The following is a 22,860-nucleotide window of genomic DNA, read 5'->3' on the forward strand; positions in this document are numbered from 1 at the left end:
CTCAGAGAGGAGTCTGCTTCTCCCTTTCCCTCTGGCCTTCCACCCATTTGTACTCTCTCTCTCTCTCTCTCTCAAATAAATAAATAAATAAAATCTTTAAAAAAATTTTTTAAAATAAAATTATGTATATGAATAAAATGAGAAACACTGGTTAAAAATTTTTTTAATAAAAAATTTAAGAAAACCTACATTGTCTCTAAAACATTCAGATTCTTGTCCAGTAGAAGGGAACTCTGCATTTGAAACGTAATCAAGAGCCCTAAGCTTGTAGTAGCTGGTGCCACATTTTTTATATACGAGGTAGTCCATCATGAATCTGCAAAGTCATGCCTTCATGAAGGTGAAGGAGAAGCAGCTTTGTCATGGTTCTATGCAGGATGAAGAGCCCATTCCCACCATGGCCTCTAAGGCCCTCAAAGACCTGTTAACTGTGCTCACTTCAACTGAGTGTTATGCTATATGTTGGCAAATTGAACTCCAATAAAAAATACACACGCACACACACACACACACACACACACACACAAAACCTGTGCTCACTTCATTTGACCTAGTCCCCTGTCTGCTCTAGCTACACCAGCATTCCTTAGTTCAGCTCCTTGAATGCTTCATGTTCCCTTCTTCTCTCATAAGAGTCTTACTACTTGCTGTTCTCTCTACCTAGAATGTTCTCTAGCCTCCCCTTCCCCTTACCTCCTAGATACTTCCTCCCTATGCTAGAGATCACAGCTTAAATGTCATTTCCATAAGAACACTATTCCTACCATCTCAGATCAGTTCAGATCCGCCTATTATATGTGCTCATAGCCTCCCACACTTTTCTTTCACAGCATAATTCACATTTGATTAATGATCGTACCTCCCCCACTAGACTTAAAGCTTCATGAAGGCAGGGACTATATCTGTTTTGCTCATCATTGTAGATGCAGTACCTAGCCCAGTGCCTAGTACTTAAAAGTACCAAGTATTAAAAACATTATGTGCTACATGCATGAATGAACTAACAGATTAATGAATGAAGTCTGAAAGGGAAGTAGAAAATGGGAGATCACACAGGATGCTGGGTAGAAAAGGAAAAACATTTCCTTTTGTTTAAGGAATGCTTTAAATACAATTTGAGGAAGGAATATGTAAAGACAGAGTGGTGACCCCTACTCTTTCTAAGCTTAGGAAACAAGTATTAAGCTTAAAATACAATCATTCTTCCTAGAGACTTAATAACCTTGAAAAGACCCATAGAACTGAAAGATAGGGTTTTTTTGGGGTTTTTTTAAAGATGTTATTTATTTATTCACAAAAGACGGGATCCCTGGGTGGCGCAGCGGTTTAGCGCCTGCCTTTGGCCCAGGGCGCGATCCTGGAGACCCGGGATCGAATCCCACATCGGGCTCCCGGTGCATGGCGCCTGCTCCTCCCTCTGCCTGTGTCTCTGCCTCTCTCTCTCTCTCTCTCTCTCTCTCTCTCTCTGTGTGACTATCATAAATAAATAAATAAAATAAAAATAAAAAAAAACAAAAAAAAAACAAAAGCCACACACACAGAGAGAGAGGTAGAAACATAGGCAAAGGAAGAAGCAGGCACCCCACAAGGAGCCATATGTGGGACTTGATCCCTGACCCCAATCCAGGAACCCGGGATCACGCCCTGAGCCGAAGGCAGCAGCTCAACCACTGAGCCACCTAGGTGTCCCTGAAAGATGTTTTAAATCTCAGATCCATGATTTGAAAGACATTCACAAAACAGCAACTCTTGTTTCTTTCATAATAAATTAATATGCTATATTATTAGATTCAAATGATCAGTGATTGATGTGATTTCTAGGGTCCCTTCTGAAGCCAAGATTATTTAAACCCATTAACCTTGCTTTAAAAACAGAACTGGGATTTTCATAGTATTTGGTGTACATTTTACCAGTGTAATGCACAAATAAGTCATTTCTGTATAAATGAAGTAAGGACACCTTATTAAGCCTTAACAACCTAAGGAGTATAGGTCACTTATTATTTGAAAATGAACTTGAAGAAAAGCACTAATTAACTTAGAAACAATGAGAAAATACCTACACGTAAAGTTTTTATCAGCTGGTGACTTAAAGATTCTTTAACAAGTTTTGGCAGACCATTCTCCCTGGCGCTATCCTTGGTGTTCACACTAAATTCCCTGATGTATTTGTTGGGATGGCACATAATGAGCAATTAGGAGATATGACATAAGTTAATTGATATTCAGATTCCAAATAGTCTCCCTGATAGATAAATCTCTAGTTTCCCTTATATGACATGGAAAGAGAAAAAAGACAAAGGACACAGAAAGAAGAAGTTTTGCTTGTTAGTTTTAAATAGTATATACTCCAAACAATTATCATCTCCTACCAGTTAAAATGATTCATCACCTTTTCTCCAAAGGACAGGTTATATATTTCTGAAGTTTTTACATTTTTCCTTGCTCTCTCCTCTCATAGTAATGGAAGGAGAAAACCATAAAATTAATATTTACTCGTAGGTCTAAAAGAAACCTGAATACTGTTGTGAGTCATTTTCTCGTAGATACATACTTTGATACATAATACAAATGTTTCTTGTGCATTTTGAATAATCCTTGCCTCTTATAATAAAGACTTTGTTTTCATCTCATATTTATAAACTCTAGTCCAATGATTTAATAAGCTACTGAATGATCTAATAAATCCAACTTGAATTATAAACAAATATAGCTATGCAACAATATAAAGAAATTACAGAACCATCTAATTTCACACTTGCATTGAAGTTCACAGATGCATCAAATTAAAAAAAATGTGCAATGACTCACCTTACATTCTTCCTTGCAAGAATCTGGTCCAAAGTTAGTGAAAATCCCATACAAAAAGAAATAAGTGAAAAACTAAGCAAGATTTTTCTTCCCATCAAGAAATGAATCAGTTTCTTCAAACCAAGCACATCTGTTAATTCATAAATGCAAACAGAGCAGAGGCAGTACTTTCCATGCCTTGTGACTGACAACATATTCAACCAATGAGAAGATCACATTTCCAGGATGTATTATGCATAGGAGAGGGTGGAGGGAGGGGCTTGATGCTGCTTAATTTAGAGGGTAGAATGATATCAGTGGGTCTATTCAGGATGTTTCCTTATTCATGAGAGACTATTACTAAGGAGCAGATTTTCAATTAACCTCTTTTTTAGAAACTGGCATTGTTTTCATACTCTAACTCTTAATAAGAATCTCATAATACTTCTCAGGAAGCTATTAAACTCTCCACAAAAATCTACAAAGTATGCATTACTACATGCATTTTTCAGGTAAATAAAGGAGAAAAATCTTTGAAACTTATCTAATTTTACATATGCATCCTAGTTCACAGTTTCCTATTAAATTCATGACTCTATGTGCTACGAGATCTGAAATGTAATGGTAAAGAGCACTGACTTTGGAGTCAGACAGCCCTCAAGTGCATTCCAAAGTCCAGTTTCCCCATCTGCAGAGGGGGACAAAGTACTTAACTCAAAAACCTGTTGTAAAGATGTATCAAGGGCAGCCCAGGTGGCTCAGCGGTTTAGCATCGCCTTCAGCCCAGGGCGTGATCCTGGAGACCTGGGATCGAGTCCCATGTCGGGCTCCCTGCATGGAGCCTGCTTCTCCCTCTGCCTGTGTCTCTCCTCTCTCTGTGTCTCTCATGAATAAATAAATAAAATCTTAAAAAATTTTTAAAAAGATACATCAGGGCCCTAAGCAGCCAAATCTATCTTGAAAAAGAAGAAAGGTGGAAGTATCACACTTCCTGATTCAAAAATACATTGCAAAGCTACAGTAATTAAAACAGTACAGTATTGACATTAAAAACTGACATGCAGACCAACAGAACAGAATACAGGCACCTAGAAATAAATTCACACATACACAGTTAACTGCCCTTCAGTAAGGGTGCCAAGAACACACAATGGGAAGAGGACTGTCTCTTCAACAAATGGTGCTGAGAAAACTGGATATCCACAAGAAAAAAGTGAAATTGGAGCCTTATTTCACATCAGACACAAAAATCAACTCAGTATAGATTAAAGACTTAAAACCTAGAAGAAAGGATAGGGAGAAGTTTCATTGCACTGTTCTTGGCAATGATTTCATGGATATGACACCAAAGTACAGAAAATAAAAGCAAAATTAGACAAGTGGAACTACACCAGACTAAAAAGCTTCTGTACAGCAAAGGAAAACAATCAACAGAGTAAAAGGCAACCCACAGAATGAAATAAAGTATTTGTAAAACATACATCTGATAAATCATCAATTTCCAAGATATATAAGGTACTCTTAAAACTCAATAGCAGAAAGAACACAAATTACCCAAGTTAAAAATGGGCTAAAGATTTGAAAATACATTTCTCTAAGGACGACAAGTGATCAAAATGTATATAAAAAGGTCCACAATGTCACTTATCATCAGGAAAATGCAAATCAAAACCACAAAGAGGTATCACCTAACATTTGGCAGGATAGCTATTATCAAGAAGAAAGAGGAGCAGAAGAAGGAGGAGGAAAGGAAGGAAGGAAGGAAGGAAGGACGGACAAATGAACAGACAAGCGTTGACAAAGATACGGAGAAATTAGAATCCTTATACACTGTTGGTGGGAATACAAACTAGTAAAGTTGCTGTGGAAAACAATATGGAGATACCTGAAAATATTAAAAATAGAACTACCATATAATCCAGCAATTGCATTTAAGGGTATTTACCCAAAAGAACTGAAACCAAGATTTCAAAGAAATATTAATGCTTCCATGTTCACTGCAGCACTGATATTCACAGTAGCCAAGATGTAGAAACAACCTAAGTGCAGATGGATGAATGGATAAAGAATATGTGGTTTATACATACAAAAGAATATTATGCAGCCTTAAAAAAAAAAAAAAAAAAGGATATTCCAGGACACCTGGATGGTTCAGTGATTGAGCTTCTGCCTTTGGCTCAGGGCCTGATCCCAGATTTCCTGGGATCGAGTCCCATGTCGGGCTCCCTGCATGCAGCTTGCTTCTCCTCCCTCTGCCTATGTCTCTGACTCTCTCTCTCTCTGTGTCTCTCATAAATAAATAAAATATTTTAAATAAATGAACAAACAAATAAATGACATTCTGCAAAATATGACAACATGGATGAACCTTGAGGAATTATAAATAAGCCAGTCACTAATACCACATGATTCCATTTATATGAGGCATCTAGAACAGGCATAGCATAGAATCCAAGAGTGAAATGTGATTACCAGGAGCTGGGGGGGGCGGGTAGGGAGGAGAAAATAGGAAGTTACCAATCAATGGGCATATAGTTTCAGTTAAGCAACATTAATAAATTCTAGAGATCTGCTTATGAGATTGTACCTATAGTTAACAATATGGTATTACACACTTAAACATTTGTTAAGAGGGTGGATCTCATGTTAAATGTTCCTAACACAATAAAATAAAATTTTAAATAAAGAATAATAATAGATGAAAGCCTTTTCTTACTTTAATGACTAGCTAAATAAAGGATATCTATTGTTATTCCCTCCTTGCCAGCCCTCCACTCCCACTCCTTTGCCACCTAAAAAGTGTGCAAAAACACAAACCAACAACACAATTCCTAAGAGTTGTTTTACATTTTAAAAAATATAATTAAAATGCCACAATAAAGAAAATCCTCCAAAATGAAAGGGTCAGCACTTTTGGCGCTTAAGAACCTTGATCTCTTTAATGGCAAAGTACTGGTAGCTGAAAGGGGCTATTTGTAAGTGACATTTCAGAGATGATGGATTATAGGAATCTGGGGACTTGACCCTAAGGATATACTCTCCTTCCTTAGTATCCATTTTGCACACACACCATTTTCTAACATAGCTCTGGAGAGCCCTACAGAAGAGGAGCAGAGGAGACCAAAGCATAATGGTGGGCAGGGGAGATGATGGAGAAATAAGGAAGAAAGATGTTAAGAAATATTAAAAAATAGAAAAAGTCACCGCTATCATTGTGGCCTTTCCATGCTCATCTTGTTCCTACTTTGCATCAAATTTCCTTCTCTTCCTGTTCTTTCATTTTACAGAACTTCTACCCCTGCCATATCTTTTACTTTTCTTTTTCCTGATTACAGTGGAATTTCAGAATTTCAGGTAGCAAGGTACGTCTGAAAGGGAGGAGTTTAGTCTTGGGTAGGTTTGCCAAAAAAAAAAAAAAAAAAAAAAGACACCCAGTAACATCTGAATGTAAAATAAACAATAATTTTAATAGTAAGAATGATCCATGCAATATTTGTACATATCATACTTAAACCATTTGCTGTTTATCCAAAATTCAATATAAATGGACATCTCATATTTTTATTTGCTAAATCTGGCAGTCCTAGTCCTAGAGCTCTCTGCTATTCAAATTTTACCATCCAAACAAATCACGTGAGATTGTGTTAAAATCCAAATTCTGATCCAGTAGGTCTGGGGTGGGGCAAGAGTTTCTTTGTAACAAGCTTCCACAGGATGCTGACAGCTGCTTGCCTGACCACTGTCCTGCGAGTGGCAAGGATTTAGAATAGCATTGGTCAACAGAAATATAATGAGAGCTACATATGTAATGTAAAATTTTCGAATAGCCACACTGAAAGAAGTATAAATCAACGGGTGAAATTAGTCTTAATATTTTTTTCTTTAACCCAACATATTTAAATATTATTTCAAACAGAATTATTAATGAGGTATTTTATCTTCTTTTTTCTGCTCTAAGTCTGAAATCTGGTATATAATTCAAACTTATGAACATCTCAATTTGAACCAATCAAAATTTCAAGTGGTCAGTAACCACCTGTGGCTAGTGGCCATTGTCCTGGACAGTTGCAGGTACAGAACATCTCCTCCAGCTGCCAAGGCAACACCCCATAGTCTCCCACGGTGACCCATTGCTCCTCAAATTCCTGGTAAGGGGAGGGTAAGAAGCCAAACCCATGAAGATTCTGTACTGTGATAATAAAGGTTCTGTTACTACTCAGAAAACACAGTGTTAGCTCCTTAATGCTTATCGTGTAACAATCTTTCATGGAAAAAAAAATCCTTCATGGAAATATGCTTCACTTATATTTTCAGGCACACAAATATACACAAAATTTTTAGCTTTAAATCAAGTTTCATTTTAATATATTTAATGACTTGATAATCCTAAAATTTCAACAGAGCAATCTTGCTGTTGTTGAAATTTTCTTCCACTTGGTTAAGAATATTTAAGGTAGAATAATTAGTAGCTAGTAGGTTTCACAAATGTATTTTAAAATAGAAGTCACACTTAAGATGTGATTGTCAGAGTATAGCTCATCCTGTGACTCTAGAGGGAAAAAGCAGTGACAAAAATGTTGATGTGATAACTTGCAGGCTGCAAAGCAGTAGGATATCACCTGCCCGGCATTACACCTCCCTCCTGAGATGGTGAGGGGTCCCTGTCGGAATTGTGAAGGGTCTGACATTTTATCTAACTGATAAGCTAACAAGTTAGCCTGCCAGTTTCATGGATGCTGGCAGATGACACAAGACTCCAGGGTCAGAGACAAAGAACTTTATTACTCACCCCAAGCGAGCAGCATGAGCATCAGTATACCGGGGCATTTCCCTTGCCCATAGAGCAACACAGCTGGCCCCAACTGGATGCTTGTACACAACTGGGTTTCATTTCAGGAGAGAGACTCTGAGTTTCCAAGGCTGTAAGTAAACCTGCCCTTCGTAAGAGGAAGACACTATTTCTACCTTTCAAGGCCATTCACTATACATACATCCTCAAGATATTCCAAGATATTGTGAGTTAGTGACTCACTCACAAGATACGCAGAAAATGCAGAGGAGCTTGGAAAATATCCCAACACTTTTCATGAGAAAACCAGAAATTGTACATCCACGCTGCCTTCTTTTCAACTGAAAATAACTTTGTGTTTCCTTCATTTTCTGATCTACTATATATTACTAAGTGTTAACTGAAAATTTGAGTATCACAGATCTATCTTTCCAATATCATATATGACCATATAGAATGGCTCTAACTTAATTATAATATTTGCTTGAAGGAAGGAACATCTAGCATTTGCCAGACCACAGTCTCTATTTATCCAAATGCTCTCAGACCAAAAATCACAGTAGTCAAACGTTCAAATCAATCACAACAGTCTTTGCACACTGATTCAAAATCCAAATCCACCCACCTCCTACAAAGCCCTTGCTCTCTCTCTTGCTTCATTTTATGCCAACCCTTCTCTGAACCACAGGCTTGGATTCAGTTTTTCCCAACACCCTCCACATGCCAACTTTTTCGCACCTCAGTAACTGTACATATTGGTCCCTCCTACCCTCCTAACTCTTCCTGCATTATGTTCACCTTTATCATAACACATATCACCTTTGTACTGAGACATTTATTTTCTTATTATCTATTTACAATGTGTTTCTTCATCAGAAGGCCTGCTCCAACACAGCAGGGACTGCATCTAACTAACTGATACATCTAGAGCCTAAGGTACTACTGATCTAAGATGAGGATCAATAAAATGTGCAGAGTACTGAATAAGCCTACAAAAATATCACATATTTAATTCTCACTTCATGCCACATGGTTGTGACTCTCAGAGCATGAATATTTAGGCGAACATGACTAGAAAAACAACTAACTCAGGTATTTTATCAAATTCAGCAGCTTGAAAATGCAAATACACAAAACCCAAGTTTTCTTGTTTTTTATTTTTGTTGTTGTTAAAGATTTTATTTACTTATTCATGAGAGACACACACACACACACAGAGAAAGAGAGAGAGAGAGAGAGGCAGAGACACAGGCAGAGGGAGAAGCAGACTCCATGCAGGGAGCCCAATGTGGGACTCGATCCCAGGACTCCAGGATTATGTCCTGGGCAGAAGGCAGATGCTAAACCACTGAGCCACCCAGGGATCTCAAAACCCAAGTTACATCAGTCCATTAGTATGTACTTCTTGCTTCTTGTAGAGGGATGTGACGCTGCGGTAGTTAATATACGTCAACTTTACTGGGACACAAGGTACCCAGGTATTTGGTTAAATATTATTCTGGCTGTGTCTCTGACAGTGTTTCTAAATGAGATTAATATTTGTACAGTAGACTGAGTAAAGCAAATTGCCTTCCCCAATATGAGTGGGCTTCATCCAATCCACTGAAGGTCGGAATAGAATAAAAAAGTGGAAGGGAGATTTCACTTTCTCTACCTATATTGGAGCAGGGAATTCAGTCTTTTCCTGCCTTCAGACTCACAAGTTCTGGAATGATATTTACTATTGGCTCTCCTGGGTCTCTAGCTTGCTGACAACAGATATCGGAATTTCTCAGCCTCCAATAACTGCATGAGCCAATTCCTACAATAAATCATATACAGGATTAATTCCTCATATGCATATATATTTGGCTTCCTCTGGAGAATCCAGACCAATACAGACTCTTATATTAAGTTCAGAGCCTAATTGCTGCCATGATTTCTACTAATTTTCATCAAATCAACTTCTGAGTTGATCTGAATTGGGTTATTAAAAAAAAAAAAGAATTGGGTTAGTAAATGAAATATTATAAGTGCTTTTTATTTAAATGTTAATTTTTCTTTTGATTACCTTTTGACTTCTTGGAACACAAATAATATACCAAATTAGTGGCATCTGTTTATGTTCATGATTCTCAAGCTAAATTGAGACAAGAGTCCCGCTGTTTCATAAATGTGTCCATTAGACAAATATTGCCGTATGCTACATGCTGGGAATACAAGACAAAAAAGACCCAATCCTCACCCCCAATGAGGCTCCAAGCCCAGTGATGTGCAGAAAAGTGAACACATAATTGCTGGAGTAAACACTTGAGGGCAGTTTCACATAGCAAACAGTGACCTCCACTGATCCTGGCCACACCTCCACTCCAAGCAATGGCTGATGAGAGGTAGAGGGAGGCAGTTATGTAATAGATTGGGACAAGAGATGAGCCATAACTAACTCTTTTGAAAAGCTGAAGCAGCTTTCCAATTCTTGATTCTACTCTCTTGAGGTCAGTATGTATCTCTTGCTAGTGAAGTCTGTGACTTACCCAAGTGTCCTTCCAAAAACTTGGTTTTTATTCTTAACACAGCCCGAAATGAGTTTCTGTTAACTATAGTGCAAAAAGAAATTTCATTGGAAAGGTTCTCTAAGTACCAAATTTAGTGTGATAATTAGAAACATGGACTAGGAAGGGAGGTTTAAATGTTAGGGAGAGCGTAACAGACCTAGATCCTAAGAAAGGAAAGGCCTCCAACGCTTCCAAAAATACTCTCACTAGAGACCTACATGCAGGTCCCCACCTCGACAGAGACTGAGTTCTAATTCACAAAAATAAAATTCGTATTGAGAATATGTGCTTTTTTGATGCTGCCCTATTGTTCAGGCCTTCATTTACAGTAAATGCAAAATAGATTCTTTGGACAAAAATTAATCAACACACTTAGTTTCAAAGAGAGCACTGGATACCACCATGTGCTACAAATCCAAGATGTTGTCTGCTAAATAGTTAACATAAGTTTGGAAATTTTAACTTAAAATCTGAGTAAATTTTAATATTCATTGGAAATTTTAACTTAACCTATCCAAGTAAATTTTAAATACCCATTGGCAAATGAGCACATTATTCCATACTATGAAATATGATACTCGTGGTGGGGTTCTGGTTTAAGATGGTTATGTTCTAAGACCTTGAACTCACTTCCACAGACATGCTGAATCTACCACTACATATGGAACCATTTCCTTTTTAAAAAAAATCCTAAAGGCTGGCTGAGTGATGACTGCATATCAGGCAACCAAGAAGAAAACCAAATCAAAGTGTGTGAGAGGCTGGGACACCATCTCACCATAAACCCCACCCCAGGTGTGGCAACCCACAACCTCACAGGAACTCAAACCAGAGCTCCTTCCTGAGTAGTGACGAGTTCAGACTCCACACTAGACACCTCAACTTTTAAGACATGTACTTGAAAGATGAGATCCCAAAACATTCAATTTTGAAAACCGATGGGGTTCATGTTCAAGACCCACAAGACAGCAGTGATCTAAGAAATGATCCGTAAAGGGCTCTCTCCCTCAGATAGACTCACCCTGGGGCTCAGGTCAGAGGCAGTTGATCACATCCAGACTTACAGTGAAGGAAGTTCATTCACTCCCTTATATTAAAACCTTGACCTGAGGAGCAGGCATCTAATTTAACACACACATCCATGTATGTTTCTATATATTTGTTGTTGGAAGGTGTTTATGATGGATAAATGGATAAAGAAATTATGGTATATTTACATGGAATATTATATACATGGAATAGTATTCAACCATAAAAAAGAATGAAATCTTTCCATTTGCAGCAACAGGGATGGACCTCAACGGCATTAAACTACATGAAATAAGTTAGAGAAAAACAAATGCCATACAATCTCTCTTGTCTGTAGAATGTAAAAGCAAAACAAAACAAAACAACCAAGCTCATAGATACAGAGAACAGACAGGTGGTTATCAGGGGCATGGGGTAATGGAGAATGGGAAAGAAGGGTAAACTGTTTTGTTTTTTTTTTTTTTTTTTAGTTTAAATAAATTGAATAAACATTCTTTTAAAAATGAAAAATGACTATAATCTATAAAATTGTTTCAGATTCATTCATTTGGGTTATCTTAATAATCAATAATGACTTCTAGAACCAACAATATTAAATCAGTGGAAAAATTACTCCTGTCCTTTTTGTACCTATATAAACCTAGAACTCCCTCATTTTTTTCTTCCTCTCTTCTTCTAATTCTTCACTCATTTTTCTCTCTTGTTCTTTTTTTTAATTAAAAGATTTTATTTATTTATTCATGAGAGACACACAGAGAGAGATAGAGAGGCAGAGATACAGGCAGAGGGAGAAGCAGGCTCCGTGCAGGGAACCTGATGTGGGACTCGATCCTGACTCCAGGATCACACCCAGGGCCGAAAGCAGGCCCCAAACCGCTGAGCTAAGTGGAAAAAAAATCCCATTTTACTTACATAAAGTCCTTTAAGCAATAAAGTTTTAGTGATATAAAATGCACATTTATTTTTATAAGTTTTTATATTTATATTATAACTTTCATATTATTATATTTAAATTATCTAGAAATAGTCCTAGTGAAATTTCACTTTACTGTGGAATGCAAAAGCTGAAAGAGTGACCCCTGGCCACTCCCCATCACTGAAGATCAGCTGGTCCTCACTGAACTCAGAGAGAACAGACCTGGCCCATCACTGGATTCTTTAAATCTCTCCAAGAAATGAGATTCTAAAACTTAATATTCCATTGAGTGAAAGAAATTACCTTTCTTTTCCTAGTGAGAAAAATTATCTTTTATCATTTCTCACCACTCAAAGGTCCCTGCTGAAATAAAAGTCTACTTTCTTTCGTTTGGTTCTCAGCCAAGTTAGAGAATACCTGGGGAATGACTTTCAATATGCACATTAAAATGATAACTCCTTTCCAGAAACTTCACAAAGGGCATCAAAGAACAGCATTGTCAATTCCCCCTAGATCGTACATAGGGGTTTAATAATAATAACAAGATTTTAAAGACCAGGCCTGAATATTGTTAAGTTTATACGGTAATACAAACATATTTCTTTAGTTCCACCTTGGAATAGATATAAGAAGAAATATTCACTGCACTAAGAGTAGCTAGGATGGGAGGATAAGAAATCTCATTCATTTTGGATAAGGGAAAAATTGTGTTTAATAATTTAATCAGGTAAAATGAAGCACTCAACATTCATCACTAGTAGTTTTATGGAGCACGTAATCATCGGTCTTATTCTTGCTGCTTCTTCATCCTCACTTAAAGCTGTTATTTCAACTTGTCACATTTCCATAGCAACTAATACCTCAATTTTTATAGTTAAAACATTTGGAGTCATTTCTAACTACTCTAAATGCTCCAATATAAATTGTCAACATCGTTTAAACCCTTAGCTGCTCTTGCTCAAAAGCTAACTTCGCTTTCAAACGGTACAAAAAATCAGCATCATTCTTGACCTAAATCTCATCAACCAGTGTAATTTATGAAAACCCATCTTTTTTCTTAGTTAGGGGATAGGAGGACTCTGAGGTAAGTCAAACCATACTTTTCTGCCTCGCCCTGAGTGCTAAACCAACTGAAAAATAAAACAAGGGGAAAGATAAGTGGAGACCAAAATACCACTCTCATTACTGTGGAAGGCCAAGAAGGCCAACAAAGCCTACTGCAGGAACAAAATGGATTGTAATCAAACCCCTCCCCACAGAAGATGGACACGACTGCCTGCCAGGGCGGTGGGCTCTCAAGAGGGAGTAGAGGCCTGCCCCCAGAAGAAACAGGAAAGGTATACTCCATGGGGAGTCTGGGTCTCTAAAAGGAAAAAAAGAGTTGAACATATCTAGACTATTTTTCCTGATTTAGCACAGATGTCATCATTACCGGGCACAGAATGGGTAAACTGGTAGAGAAAGAAGGAGTTAAACTAATTTAACTCTTTCTATTCAGAAGGAAACACCAGAAGAGGGAAACACTTGTTCTCCTTCTTGTCCCTGCTTTCCCAACATTTCAAGAACTACCAAATACAGTTCTTTCATAACAAAGTTTCTATCAGTTTTCATATACCTCTGGTCACCTACAGATACCAGGTTGCAACTTAGAATAAGAAAGAATACTGTAATCTTAGGAACTGTGTACCCTTTACTTTTCCTGATGCTTTGCTGGCTAGAAAATTTTTTTCATCAATTTTGTGCCTTATTTACTTAATATTCATTACAATTTTTTCTAAATTCCTCAAAAATCAAGATTTTGCTTTTATGACTAATCTGGAAACCAACAAACATGTTCTGGTTAAGTAACTTCTTTAAGTCTCAATTTCCTCTCTGTAAAACAGGGCTAATAATAGCACTACCACACAGGTGTTGTTTTGATGAACAAAAAAAGTTAGGCATGTGAAGTCCTATCTCTGACACCTAAATAGAGCTCAAAAAAACTATTAGAGATGATAGTGCTGGTGAGGTCAATGATTTTGCTCTTCCCATCATGATCTAAGTACAAATTATTTTTTTTAAGATTTTATTTATTTATTCATGAGAAACACACAGAGAGAAGCAGACACATAGGCAGAAGGAGAAGGAGGCTCCCAGCAGGCGCCTGATGCGTAACTCGATCCCAGGACCCCAGGATCAGACCTGAGCCAAAGGTAGATGCTCAACCACTGAGCCACTCAGGCATCCCCTAAGTCCAAATTATATTCAGAATTTTATGACATCTCTTCATCTCCAATGACCTGTGCTATTGCATCAGTCCCCTCCTTGGATAAACCAAGTCCTCTCTTGCCCCTTCATAGTGCCCTTCCCTAGCATTTTAAAATGTAGATCAGATTAGGGTGCCTAGATGGCTCAGTTGGTTAAACTTGTGACTCTTGATTTTGGCTCAGGTCATGATCTCAAGGTTGTGAGAGCTCATTGGACTCCCTGCCCAATGGGGAGTCTGCTTCTCTTCCTCTCCCTCCCTCTCCATCTGCCTCTTCCCTTGCTTGCACACAGGGGCTTTCTCTCTAAAATAAATTTTAAAAGATTTTTTTTTAATGTAGATCAGATCTTGTCATTCTCTTATTTGAAGTCCCCCAACGGCTTCTCATCATATTCAGAATAAAGTGCAAACTCCTTATCCTGGCCTACAAGTTAGACTTTAGCTAGTCCTGTCCAAGTCTCTAACTTCACCTTCCTCTATTTTCCTGCTGACTTACTGTGCTTCAGCCTTCTTTCTTTTCCTCTAATTCCTAAACCTAATTCTTGTTTAGGGGCCCTTTTAAGAAATTTAGGCCCAGATCAAAGAAAATTCCTTCTCTTTTCGGGCTTCAAATTAAGTAATAAATTCTTTATCAGGAAATGTAAAATTCAAAGCTCCAAAAACAAAAACTAAATCCCTTTTTTCCTCTTCTTAGCTATAGTAATCAAAATCCTTCATTCATAACACTTTCTGACCATTGGTTTATGCCTTATTTACTTGTTTTTATAATATTATAATAATTAAACTCACTACCTAAAATAAACCATAACTCAACATCCAACTATGGTCCCCACCCCTCTCTCCCTCCTCTCATCACTATTGTCATCCTGAATACAGGACACAGAAGACCTGAATTGCACTATCAACTACTTTCGGCTAATTAAGATCTATAAAACATTCCTCCCAATATCAGCAGAAAATATTTTCTTTTCAAGTGTACATGGAACATTCACCATATGTGACTATATTCTGGGCTATAAAGCAAATGTCAACAAAAATCTTTTTTTTTTTAAGATTTTATTTATTTATTCATTAGAGACGGGGGGGGGGGGGGGGGGCAGAGACACAGGCAAAGGGAGAAGCAGGCTCCATGCAGGGAGCCCGACGTGGGACTCGATCCTGGGTCTCCAGGATCACACCCTGGGCCGAAGGTGGCGCTAAACCACTGAGCCACCCGAGCTGCCCAACAAAAATCTTTTAAAGTAAAATAAAAAGCCTTTCTTAGACCATAATGGAATTAAACTAGTAATGAACAACACAGATATTTCGTAAATCCCCAAATATTTGGAAATTAAGAAACACAATTCTAAATAATCTATTGTTCAAAGGGGAAATTAGTAAATGCTTTGAATTGAATTGAAACTAGAATATAACAGGGATGTCTGGGTGGCCCAGTTGGTTAAGCATCTGACTTTGGTTCAGGTCATCATCTCAGGGTCCTGGGATTCAGTGTGTTCGGCTCCCTGCGTAGCAGGGAGTCTGCTTTTCCCTTTTCTGGTGCTCCTCCCCTTGCTGGAGCTCTTTCACTCTCACAAATAAACGAATAAAATATTTTTTTAAAAAACTAGAATATAACATACCAAAGCTCATTGGAATGCAGCTCAAGCAATGCTTAGATATTTATTTATACCATTAAATATACAGAAAAGAACAAAAGTCTCAAATCAGTGATCTAAGTTTTCACTTTGAAAAACTGGAAAATGAAAAAAAAAAAGAAAAACTGGAAAATGAAAAGCAAACTTAAATCCTAAGTAAACAGAAGAAAAAAACAACAACAAAGTGAACAGAAGAAAGTAAATAATACACAAAAGACCAGAAATCAATGAAAATGAATTCATTGAAATTATTACATTTCCTAATGAAATTGAATTCATAATTAAAAACCTCCCAACAACACACATAAACCTTCATATATTCATGCATAATAGAAAGTCTGAACAGCTTTATGAAGCAATTATTAAAACTCAGAAGAGAGGCACCTGGTGGCTTGGTTGGTTAAGCATCCAACTCTTGATTTCAGCTCAGATCATTATGTCAGGTTGTGAGATTGAGCCCTGTGTCGGGCTCCACATCGAGTGTGGAACCTGCTTAAGATTCTCTCTCTCTCTCTCTCTAATAAATAAATAAATATTTTTTAAAAGTTCCTCCCAGAAAGCACTATAGTATCACAGTTATTCTAAATTCTGTCCCTAATCAAAATAGCCGAGTCCTTCCCTGTTCCTTACTGCAGGTAATTCAGTAATTCATTTCTTCTTATGCTGTTCAGAAATATCTTCCTTTCTCAAGTTCTTGAATTTATTTGTATTTGTTTTCTATTAAGAAATTAAAATTTTTGTTGTTGATATGTAGGTCCTCAGTCTATCTGGAGCTGATTTTGTTTCCTGACGTGATCTAATTTAATGTGAGGAACCTGTTTTTGTGCAGCAACATCAGTCCTCCCTTTATACACTGATCTGACACCTAATTCTGTTATCTAATAATATTCTACATTCATGAGTCTCCTGCTGGCCTATTCTATTCATTGGTCAATTTACCTACTGCTGTACTAAAACTGTATCATCCTTCTTAGCTTCATAGAAATTTCTCGTATCTGATTGGGCCTAGGGCTTCATAAGTGTTCTCACTATCCCGGGCTCTTGACTCCTCCAGCCTCAATGTCAAGGTTCACTGTAAATCTCTCCTTGCCATCACTCTCAACTCCCTTGCCCTTCGTTCACCCCATTCACCTGACTAGACCTTACCCCCCTTCATCTACTAAGTCATTATATTGAATGAATCTGAATACACAAAACCATGCTGATTGATATAACTTTCTAATGCGCCCTCAGAACTGTTCAACATTCCTAAATTCTCTTCTCAAACTATCCTCCCACACTTCTAGATTAGGAGGCAAAATTCATATATTGAAACCTGTTCCGCAGTGATACGGGGCCTTCGGGAGGTGATTGGGTCATAAGGGTACAGTCCTTGTGAATGAGATTAGGGCCCTTATAAAAAGACCCCGATATGAAAATTATCTTTCAATAAAACTGGAAAAAACAAACAAATAAAATGGAACCCCCAGAGAGCTGCCTTGGCCCTTCTGCTATTTGAGACAGCAAAGAGAGCTGTCCATGAACCAAGAAGTAAGCTCTCGCCACATATCAAATCTGCCAGCACCATGATCTTGGACTTCCCAATCTCCATAACTGCAAGAAATAAATTTCTGTTATTTATAAGCTACCCAATCTATAGTATTTTGTTAGAGTAGCCTGAATGGACTAAGGTGCTGTCCCTCAATAGAAGGGGAATAATAAAAGTATTCACCTTTTACTGTTATAAGAATTAAATGAGTTAATAAATGTAAGGCACCTAAAACAGTACGTGGCACATTGTATATGTATCGAATAATACTATTTAAATAGGGTTATTTTGGATGATTTCAGACCCTATCCTCTCTCCTCCAACGTTTTTTCCCTCCTCTCTCTCTGCACAGATGGCCTTGCTGAATTCACCAAGGAAGGAGCAACCAAGAGAAGTTCCACGTCTTTCCATCAACAAATCTTTCAGTTTACTTGCAGTTATAGCCCATCCTCTGCCTTCTTTATTACTACAGATAACCTGTTATTATTCCTAAGATCAATTCCTCCACTTGGGCACCCCTCTAGTCTCCTCAAAGACTTATTTATGCAATTATCCCCTTTCTCAAATGAACTATCCATTTTTTTCTTCTCTACTAGAACAATCCCATAAAAAATGTCATAAAATCTGCCATCTTAAACAAACTCATCCTGACTCCACATCCCCCTCATGATAGAACCCCTCTTCTCCGCAGATCATAGAAAAATTCCTTCCAAAAGTAGGTCTACAGATGCTGTCTATGCCTCCTTCTTTGGCTCCAATCCCATAATCTCTTGGCTCCAATCCCATAAGGCTTACATCTTCACCACGGCACAGGATCCCCACATGACAAAGTCACCAATATCCTCCACATTGCCAAATGCAAGACAATTCTCAGTCCTCATCTTACACCCCATTGTCACATTTGCTCACTTCTATTTCTCCACTTGGCTTTGATTAGAGTATAGCATTGGCTTCACCTATCTCCCTTCTGCGTCACTAAGTCTCGCCCAGGGCTCAGGTCTCTAACCTTCCTCTCTTCTACCTACACTCACCCCCAAGCGACCTTACCTAGGGCTACGCTTTTCAATACTGATGACTCCCTGGAACTCCATATGTCTATACCCAACTACCCACTTCCCACCTCTACTTGGGTGCCTAATAGGATCTCAAACTTATGCATCCATAACAGAACTCTTAATCTCCCCTTCTAAATCTGCTCCTCTCCCAGTATAACCCACGCAGTAAATAACACCGCAAGTCACCAAATTGCGCAAGGTGAAAACCCCAACCCCAATCTCACATCCTATAGCCCTCAGCAAATCCTACTGGCTCAGCCATTCACCTTATCCAACCACTTCTTTTCCACCTGACAGTCTAAGCCATCATTACTGGATATCTCAACTGGAGCATCCTAACACCCTCTCAACTGGCCTCGCAGACTCATCGCTTACGGCTTTTTCTTCTCCTATATATAAATTTATACCCTATCTTGCTGCTCCCCTGCTCAAAACTTCCCAATGGCATCCAACCACATACCGAGGAAACACAGCTTTTACCATGAGCTTCCGGCTCCAGGTTTCCCTGTGGGCCTCTCAGTCCTTACCCAGGGCCACGCTGGTCCTCACTCAGGAGCTCCCCCTCCCTGATCCTTGGGTTCTGGAAAAGTACCAGCCGGGCAGCCCGGTGGGGTGGGGGAGCAGCGATTTAGGGACGCCTTCATCCCAGGGCGTGACCCCGGGGTCCCGGATTCGAGTCCCACGTCGGGCTTCCTGCATGGAGCCTGCTTCTGCCTCTGCCTGGGTCTCTGCCTCTTTCTCTGTGCCTCTCATGAATAAATATATATATATATATATATATATATTTTTTTTTTTTAAAGTACCATCCCGTTGTCCTTCCTGGAAACTCTACCCCATACACGGGTTTAAACGGCCCCTGTCCTTAGCAGCTCAGCTCAACGTGATCTCCACGGAAACGGCTTCTGAAACCACCCCATCCGCAAGCCCCTGACACCTACTTTTATATTCTCTATAACGCTGATCAGAATTTAAAACGTTCCTGTTTACTTCTAAATACACTTTACATATATTTCTGCCTGCCAGCACCTAGAACAGCAGTTTCATAAAAACAAGACACCCTCCCCTCGTTCACTATTGCATCCCCGGAGCCTAGAACGGTTACCTGGCAGGAAGAAAACATTGTAAAAAATAGTTGTGTGATAAACCAACATCCCAGAAATCCCTCAAATCTAGTCCATTCTACAGGAGAAACGTATGCTTTAAGAAAGTTAAATGAATCGCCCAAGGTCGCACAACCCGTAAGTGGTAGCTTTGGTTTCAAGGCTTGGAAACCTCCAATTACTACAGCACATAGCTTCCGGATTTTTTTTTTCCCCGCAATTTACGATTCCGCTGGTCAGTCGGGTTGAAGCTCAGGTGGCCCGCCCTGCACGCTCGCGGGTCCCCTCGCTTTGCCCCGCCTCTGCTCGCTAAGCCCCGCCTTCGCTCGCTAAGCCCCGCCCCGCGTCGCTAAGCCCCGCCCCGCGGGTTTGCAAGCGCGCCTGCGCCCTCCAGCGAGTCTCATGCAAAGGATTCTGGGGTTGGTAGTCCGCACTCCTCCTGTCGCCCGCAGTGACTTAAAACCGAAATAAAAACAATGTAAGCGAAGCGACACTGAATGCCACACGAACTGAGTAAGGCCCAGGTTCTGGGAAGTGGCGCAAGCTTGTCGTTTTCAAACCAGGGTCGCCAGCTTCGGGGCAGGCGCTGCGCAGACAGCTGCATGGGGTCCTCGGCTGGGCGGGGCTTGTTCGCGGTGGCTTGTGGCTCCTTCCTGCCTCGCTTCTCTCTTTCGCTCAGGCCCGTGGCGCCGGCAGGATGGGTGAGCTGGCGGCGGCCGGGCCGGGGGGGTGGGAGTGGGGGGTCGCCGGCCGCAGTCGGGGGTCGGGGGCCGGACGCCGGCGCGCAGGGACAGGGCGGCGAGGAGGACGCTGCCGGACGGCCCGACGGGGAAGGCCAGGGGGCGCCGGCCCGCGAGCCCACGGCCCGGAGCGGGAGGGCCCATGCGGCGCCCAGGCCGCGCCGCCGCTGACGGGCGCTGGGCCGCGGGAGCTGGGCCGCGGGAGCTGCGCCGGGGCTCGGCGCCTGGGAGGGCGCGTCCATGCGGGCGTCCGCGTGCGCGCCTCGGTTGGGTCCGGGAGCCTGAGGGCCGCGCCACGTGCTGAGGCGGCGCGCGAGGGCCTTTGGGCTGCCGCCGGGCGAGGCGCGGGTGCTCGGAGACGTGAGGCGTGACCGCGGCGTACGGACCGACTAACCGGGGCTTCGCTCGCAGGCAAGTGTCGCGGCCTCCGTACGGCCCGGAAGCTCCGCAGCCACCGGCGGGACCAGAAGTGGCATGATAAGCAGTACAAGAAGGCCCACCTGGGCACGGCGCTGAAGGCCAACCCCTTCGGGGGCGCTTCCCACGCGAAGGGAATCGTGCTGGAGAAGGTGTAAGTGGGGGCGCAGGGTCCTCGCGGTGCGTCCGCGGTGCGGGAGCTCCCCCGGCGAGGCGAGGCGAGGCGAGGCGAGCCGCGCGGCCGGCGCCCCACGGGGTCGGAAGCCGCCTGAGGTGGGGGGAGGCGGCAACGGAGGGCCGTCCCGAGCGCTTCCGACGTGCGCACGGCCCCCAGCCGTCGGTCCTCGCCTCTGCGACCAGCCTTGGCATCTTTCTATCCGGGGAAATTAAGGTAAGTTTCTGGCGGGAGGTTACGGTTTCCTGGCGGTCGGGTTTTGAATCCAGGCTCGACAGCTTTGTTTCTCCGTGCGTGTTTGTTGTTTTGCATCTGGTCAAGGGGCCGGAGGTCTTGTCCCTGATGCGCTGGACTGAGGAGAAGCTTGGTCGCTGTCACGGGACTTGGCCGATTTAGGAGCAGACTGAAAAGGTGGAACCCGTAGGGTTTCTAGGGAAGGCCGCTCACGGTGCTGTGCCGCTTGTGTTCCAGGGGGGTTGAAGCCAAACAGCCAAATTCTGCCATCAGGAAGTGCGTCCGGGTCCAGCTGATCAAGAACGGCAAAAAGATCACAGCCTTTGTACCCAATGATGGTTGTTTGAACTTTATTGAGGTAAGTATTTCAGTTTCTGGTATCTGTTCCTGAGAGCCTGTTTTTTCCCACTTTTTTATATGACGAATGGGTATTTTTAGCGATTGTCAATGATACCGGCAGTAAACTGTTGATTTTATTCCAGGAAAATGATGAGGTTCTGGTGGCTGGATTTGGTCGTAAAGGTCATGCTGTCGGTGACATTCCTGGAGTTCGCTTTAAAGTGGTCAAAGTAGCCAATGTCTCTCTCCTGGCCTTGTACAAAGGCAAGAAGGAAAGACCAAGATCATAAGTTTTGGTGGTAAAAACAGGACAATAAATTTTCATATACCAGAAACGTTTTGTGTCTTATTTTCCTTAACTGCAGAGGTGACGGTGTGTGCTTAACCATTTCAGGAGACTGAGATTCATAGTTTTTCTTGTCTTCGTGGAATAAACAAATCCACAGCTAATAAATCCAGAATAAATGCACAGTATCCCTGTGTAGAGGGCTTTTGGAGCTCACTGTACTTAAAGGAAGAATTGTGCTGGGAAACCATGCCAATGTGCATCCTGTGATCATCTCCTGGGGACCCAGTATGGTAAATAGCACCCTCAGGTTGCTCCCTGTTTGGGGGTTCAAGTATCTAAAGGTTCACGATCCATGTTGTATTTGTGTTTATGACAAGAAAGGCACTGGGTGACTGAGTGGATACAAGTCAATGGATGTGTGTACACCAGGCAAATTAGACCTGGAAGAAAAACTTGGGGGTGTTCAGCTATAGAAAAGATGAACCTAGATGCTCTTTGTCCTGACCTTGTCAGCAACCGATATATTTTGACCTTGGGGTTTATTTCACATCACAAAGTGTAAGTAATGAGTTAGAAATGCTCAAGAAGTGTTAATAGCTTGGCAATTGTTGGAAGCTGGGTGTTGGGTGCAGGAGGCAAGTTCTTTTTCATTCTTATTCCAGTATAGTTACGATATGTCAGCATTAGGGTGTACAACACAGTGCTACAATTCCATGTATCCCTTGGTGCTCATCCTGACAAGTGTCCTTAATCCCACCACTTACTTTAACTTCCCCCCACCCACTTCCTCTGGTAACGATCAGTTCGTTCTCTATATAATGACTCTTGGTATTGTCCATAAGTTGTCTCAAAATTTCCATAGGACAAAAAATGGTAAAATCTCATGACTAAAATGAAACTAGCTTTCTTGAATCCCATCAGAGGACTGCTGCTGGCAGTGGGTTAACTTCATCTCTGATCAAAGCATAATGTTAGGTTATGTGTAGGACCTTGGAGAATAGAAATGCTTTGGCTTTCCATTGCCCATAAGACCAAGACCATGAACC

The 22,860-nt window shown here is 40.8% G+C and overlaps 2 protein-coding genes across 2 annotated transcripts in view; one reads left to right on the plus strand and one right to left on the minus strand.

Moving 5' to 3' along the window:
- The window catches only part of LOC112653913 (V-type proton ATPase subunit S1-like protein), a 28,048-nt gene extending 24,951 nt beyond the window's left edge, over positions 1–3,097 (minus strand). The window contains exon 1 of the mRNA XM_025438227.3: positions 2,812–3,097. Within this exon, the coding sequence (XP_025294012.2) occupies positions 2,812–3,005 (194 nt within the window). The 5' untranslated portion in view covers positions 3,006–3,097. The remainder of the gene's footprint in view (positions 1–2,811) is intronic.
- Positions 3,098–20,092: 16,995 nt separating this feature from the next.
- Positions 20,093–21,860, plus strand: RPS23 (ribosomal protein S23). Its single transcript, XM_025438258.3, has 4 exons — positions 20,093–20,321; positions 20,772–20,931; positions 21,424–21,544; positions 21,669–21,860. Exons 1-4 carry the CDS (start codon positions 20,318–20,320, stop codon positions 21,813–21,815), a joined length of 432 nt encoding a protein of 143 aa, XP_025294043.1. The 5' UTR covers positions 20,093–20,317; the 3' UTR covers positions 21,816–21,860.
- The last annotated feature ends 1,000 nt before the right edge of the window (positions 21,861–22,860 follow it).

The sequence above is a fragment of the Canis lupus genome, chromosome 3, assembly GCF_003254725.2.
Source record: "Canis lupus dingo isolate Sandy chromosome 3, ASM325472v2, whole genome shotgun sequence".
NCBI classification, from domain to species: Eukaryota; Metazoa; Chordata; class Mammalia; order Carnivora; family Canidae; genus Canis; species Canis lupus.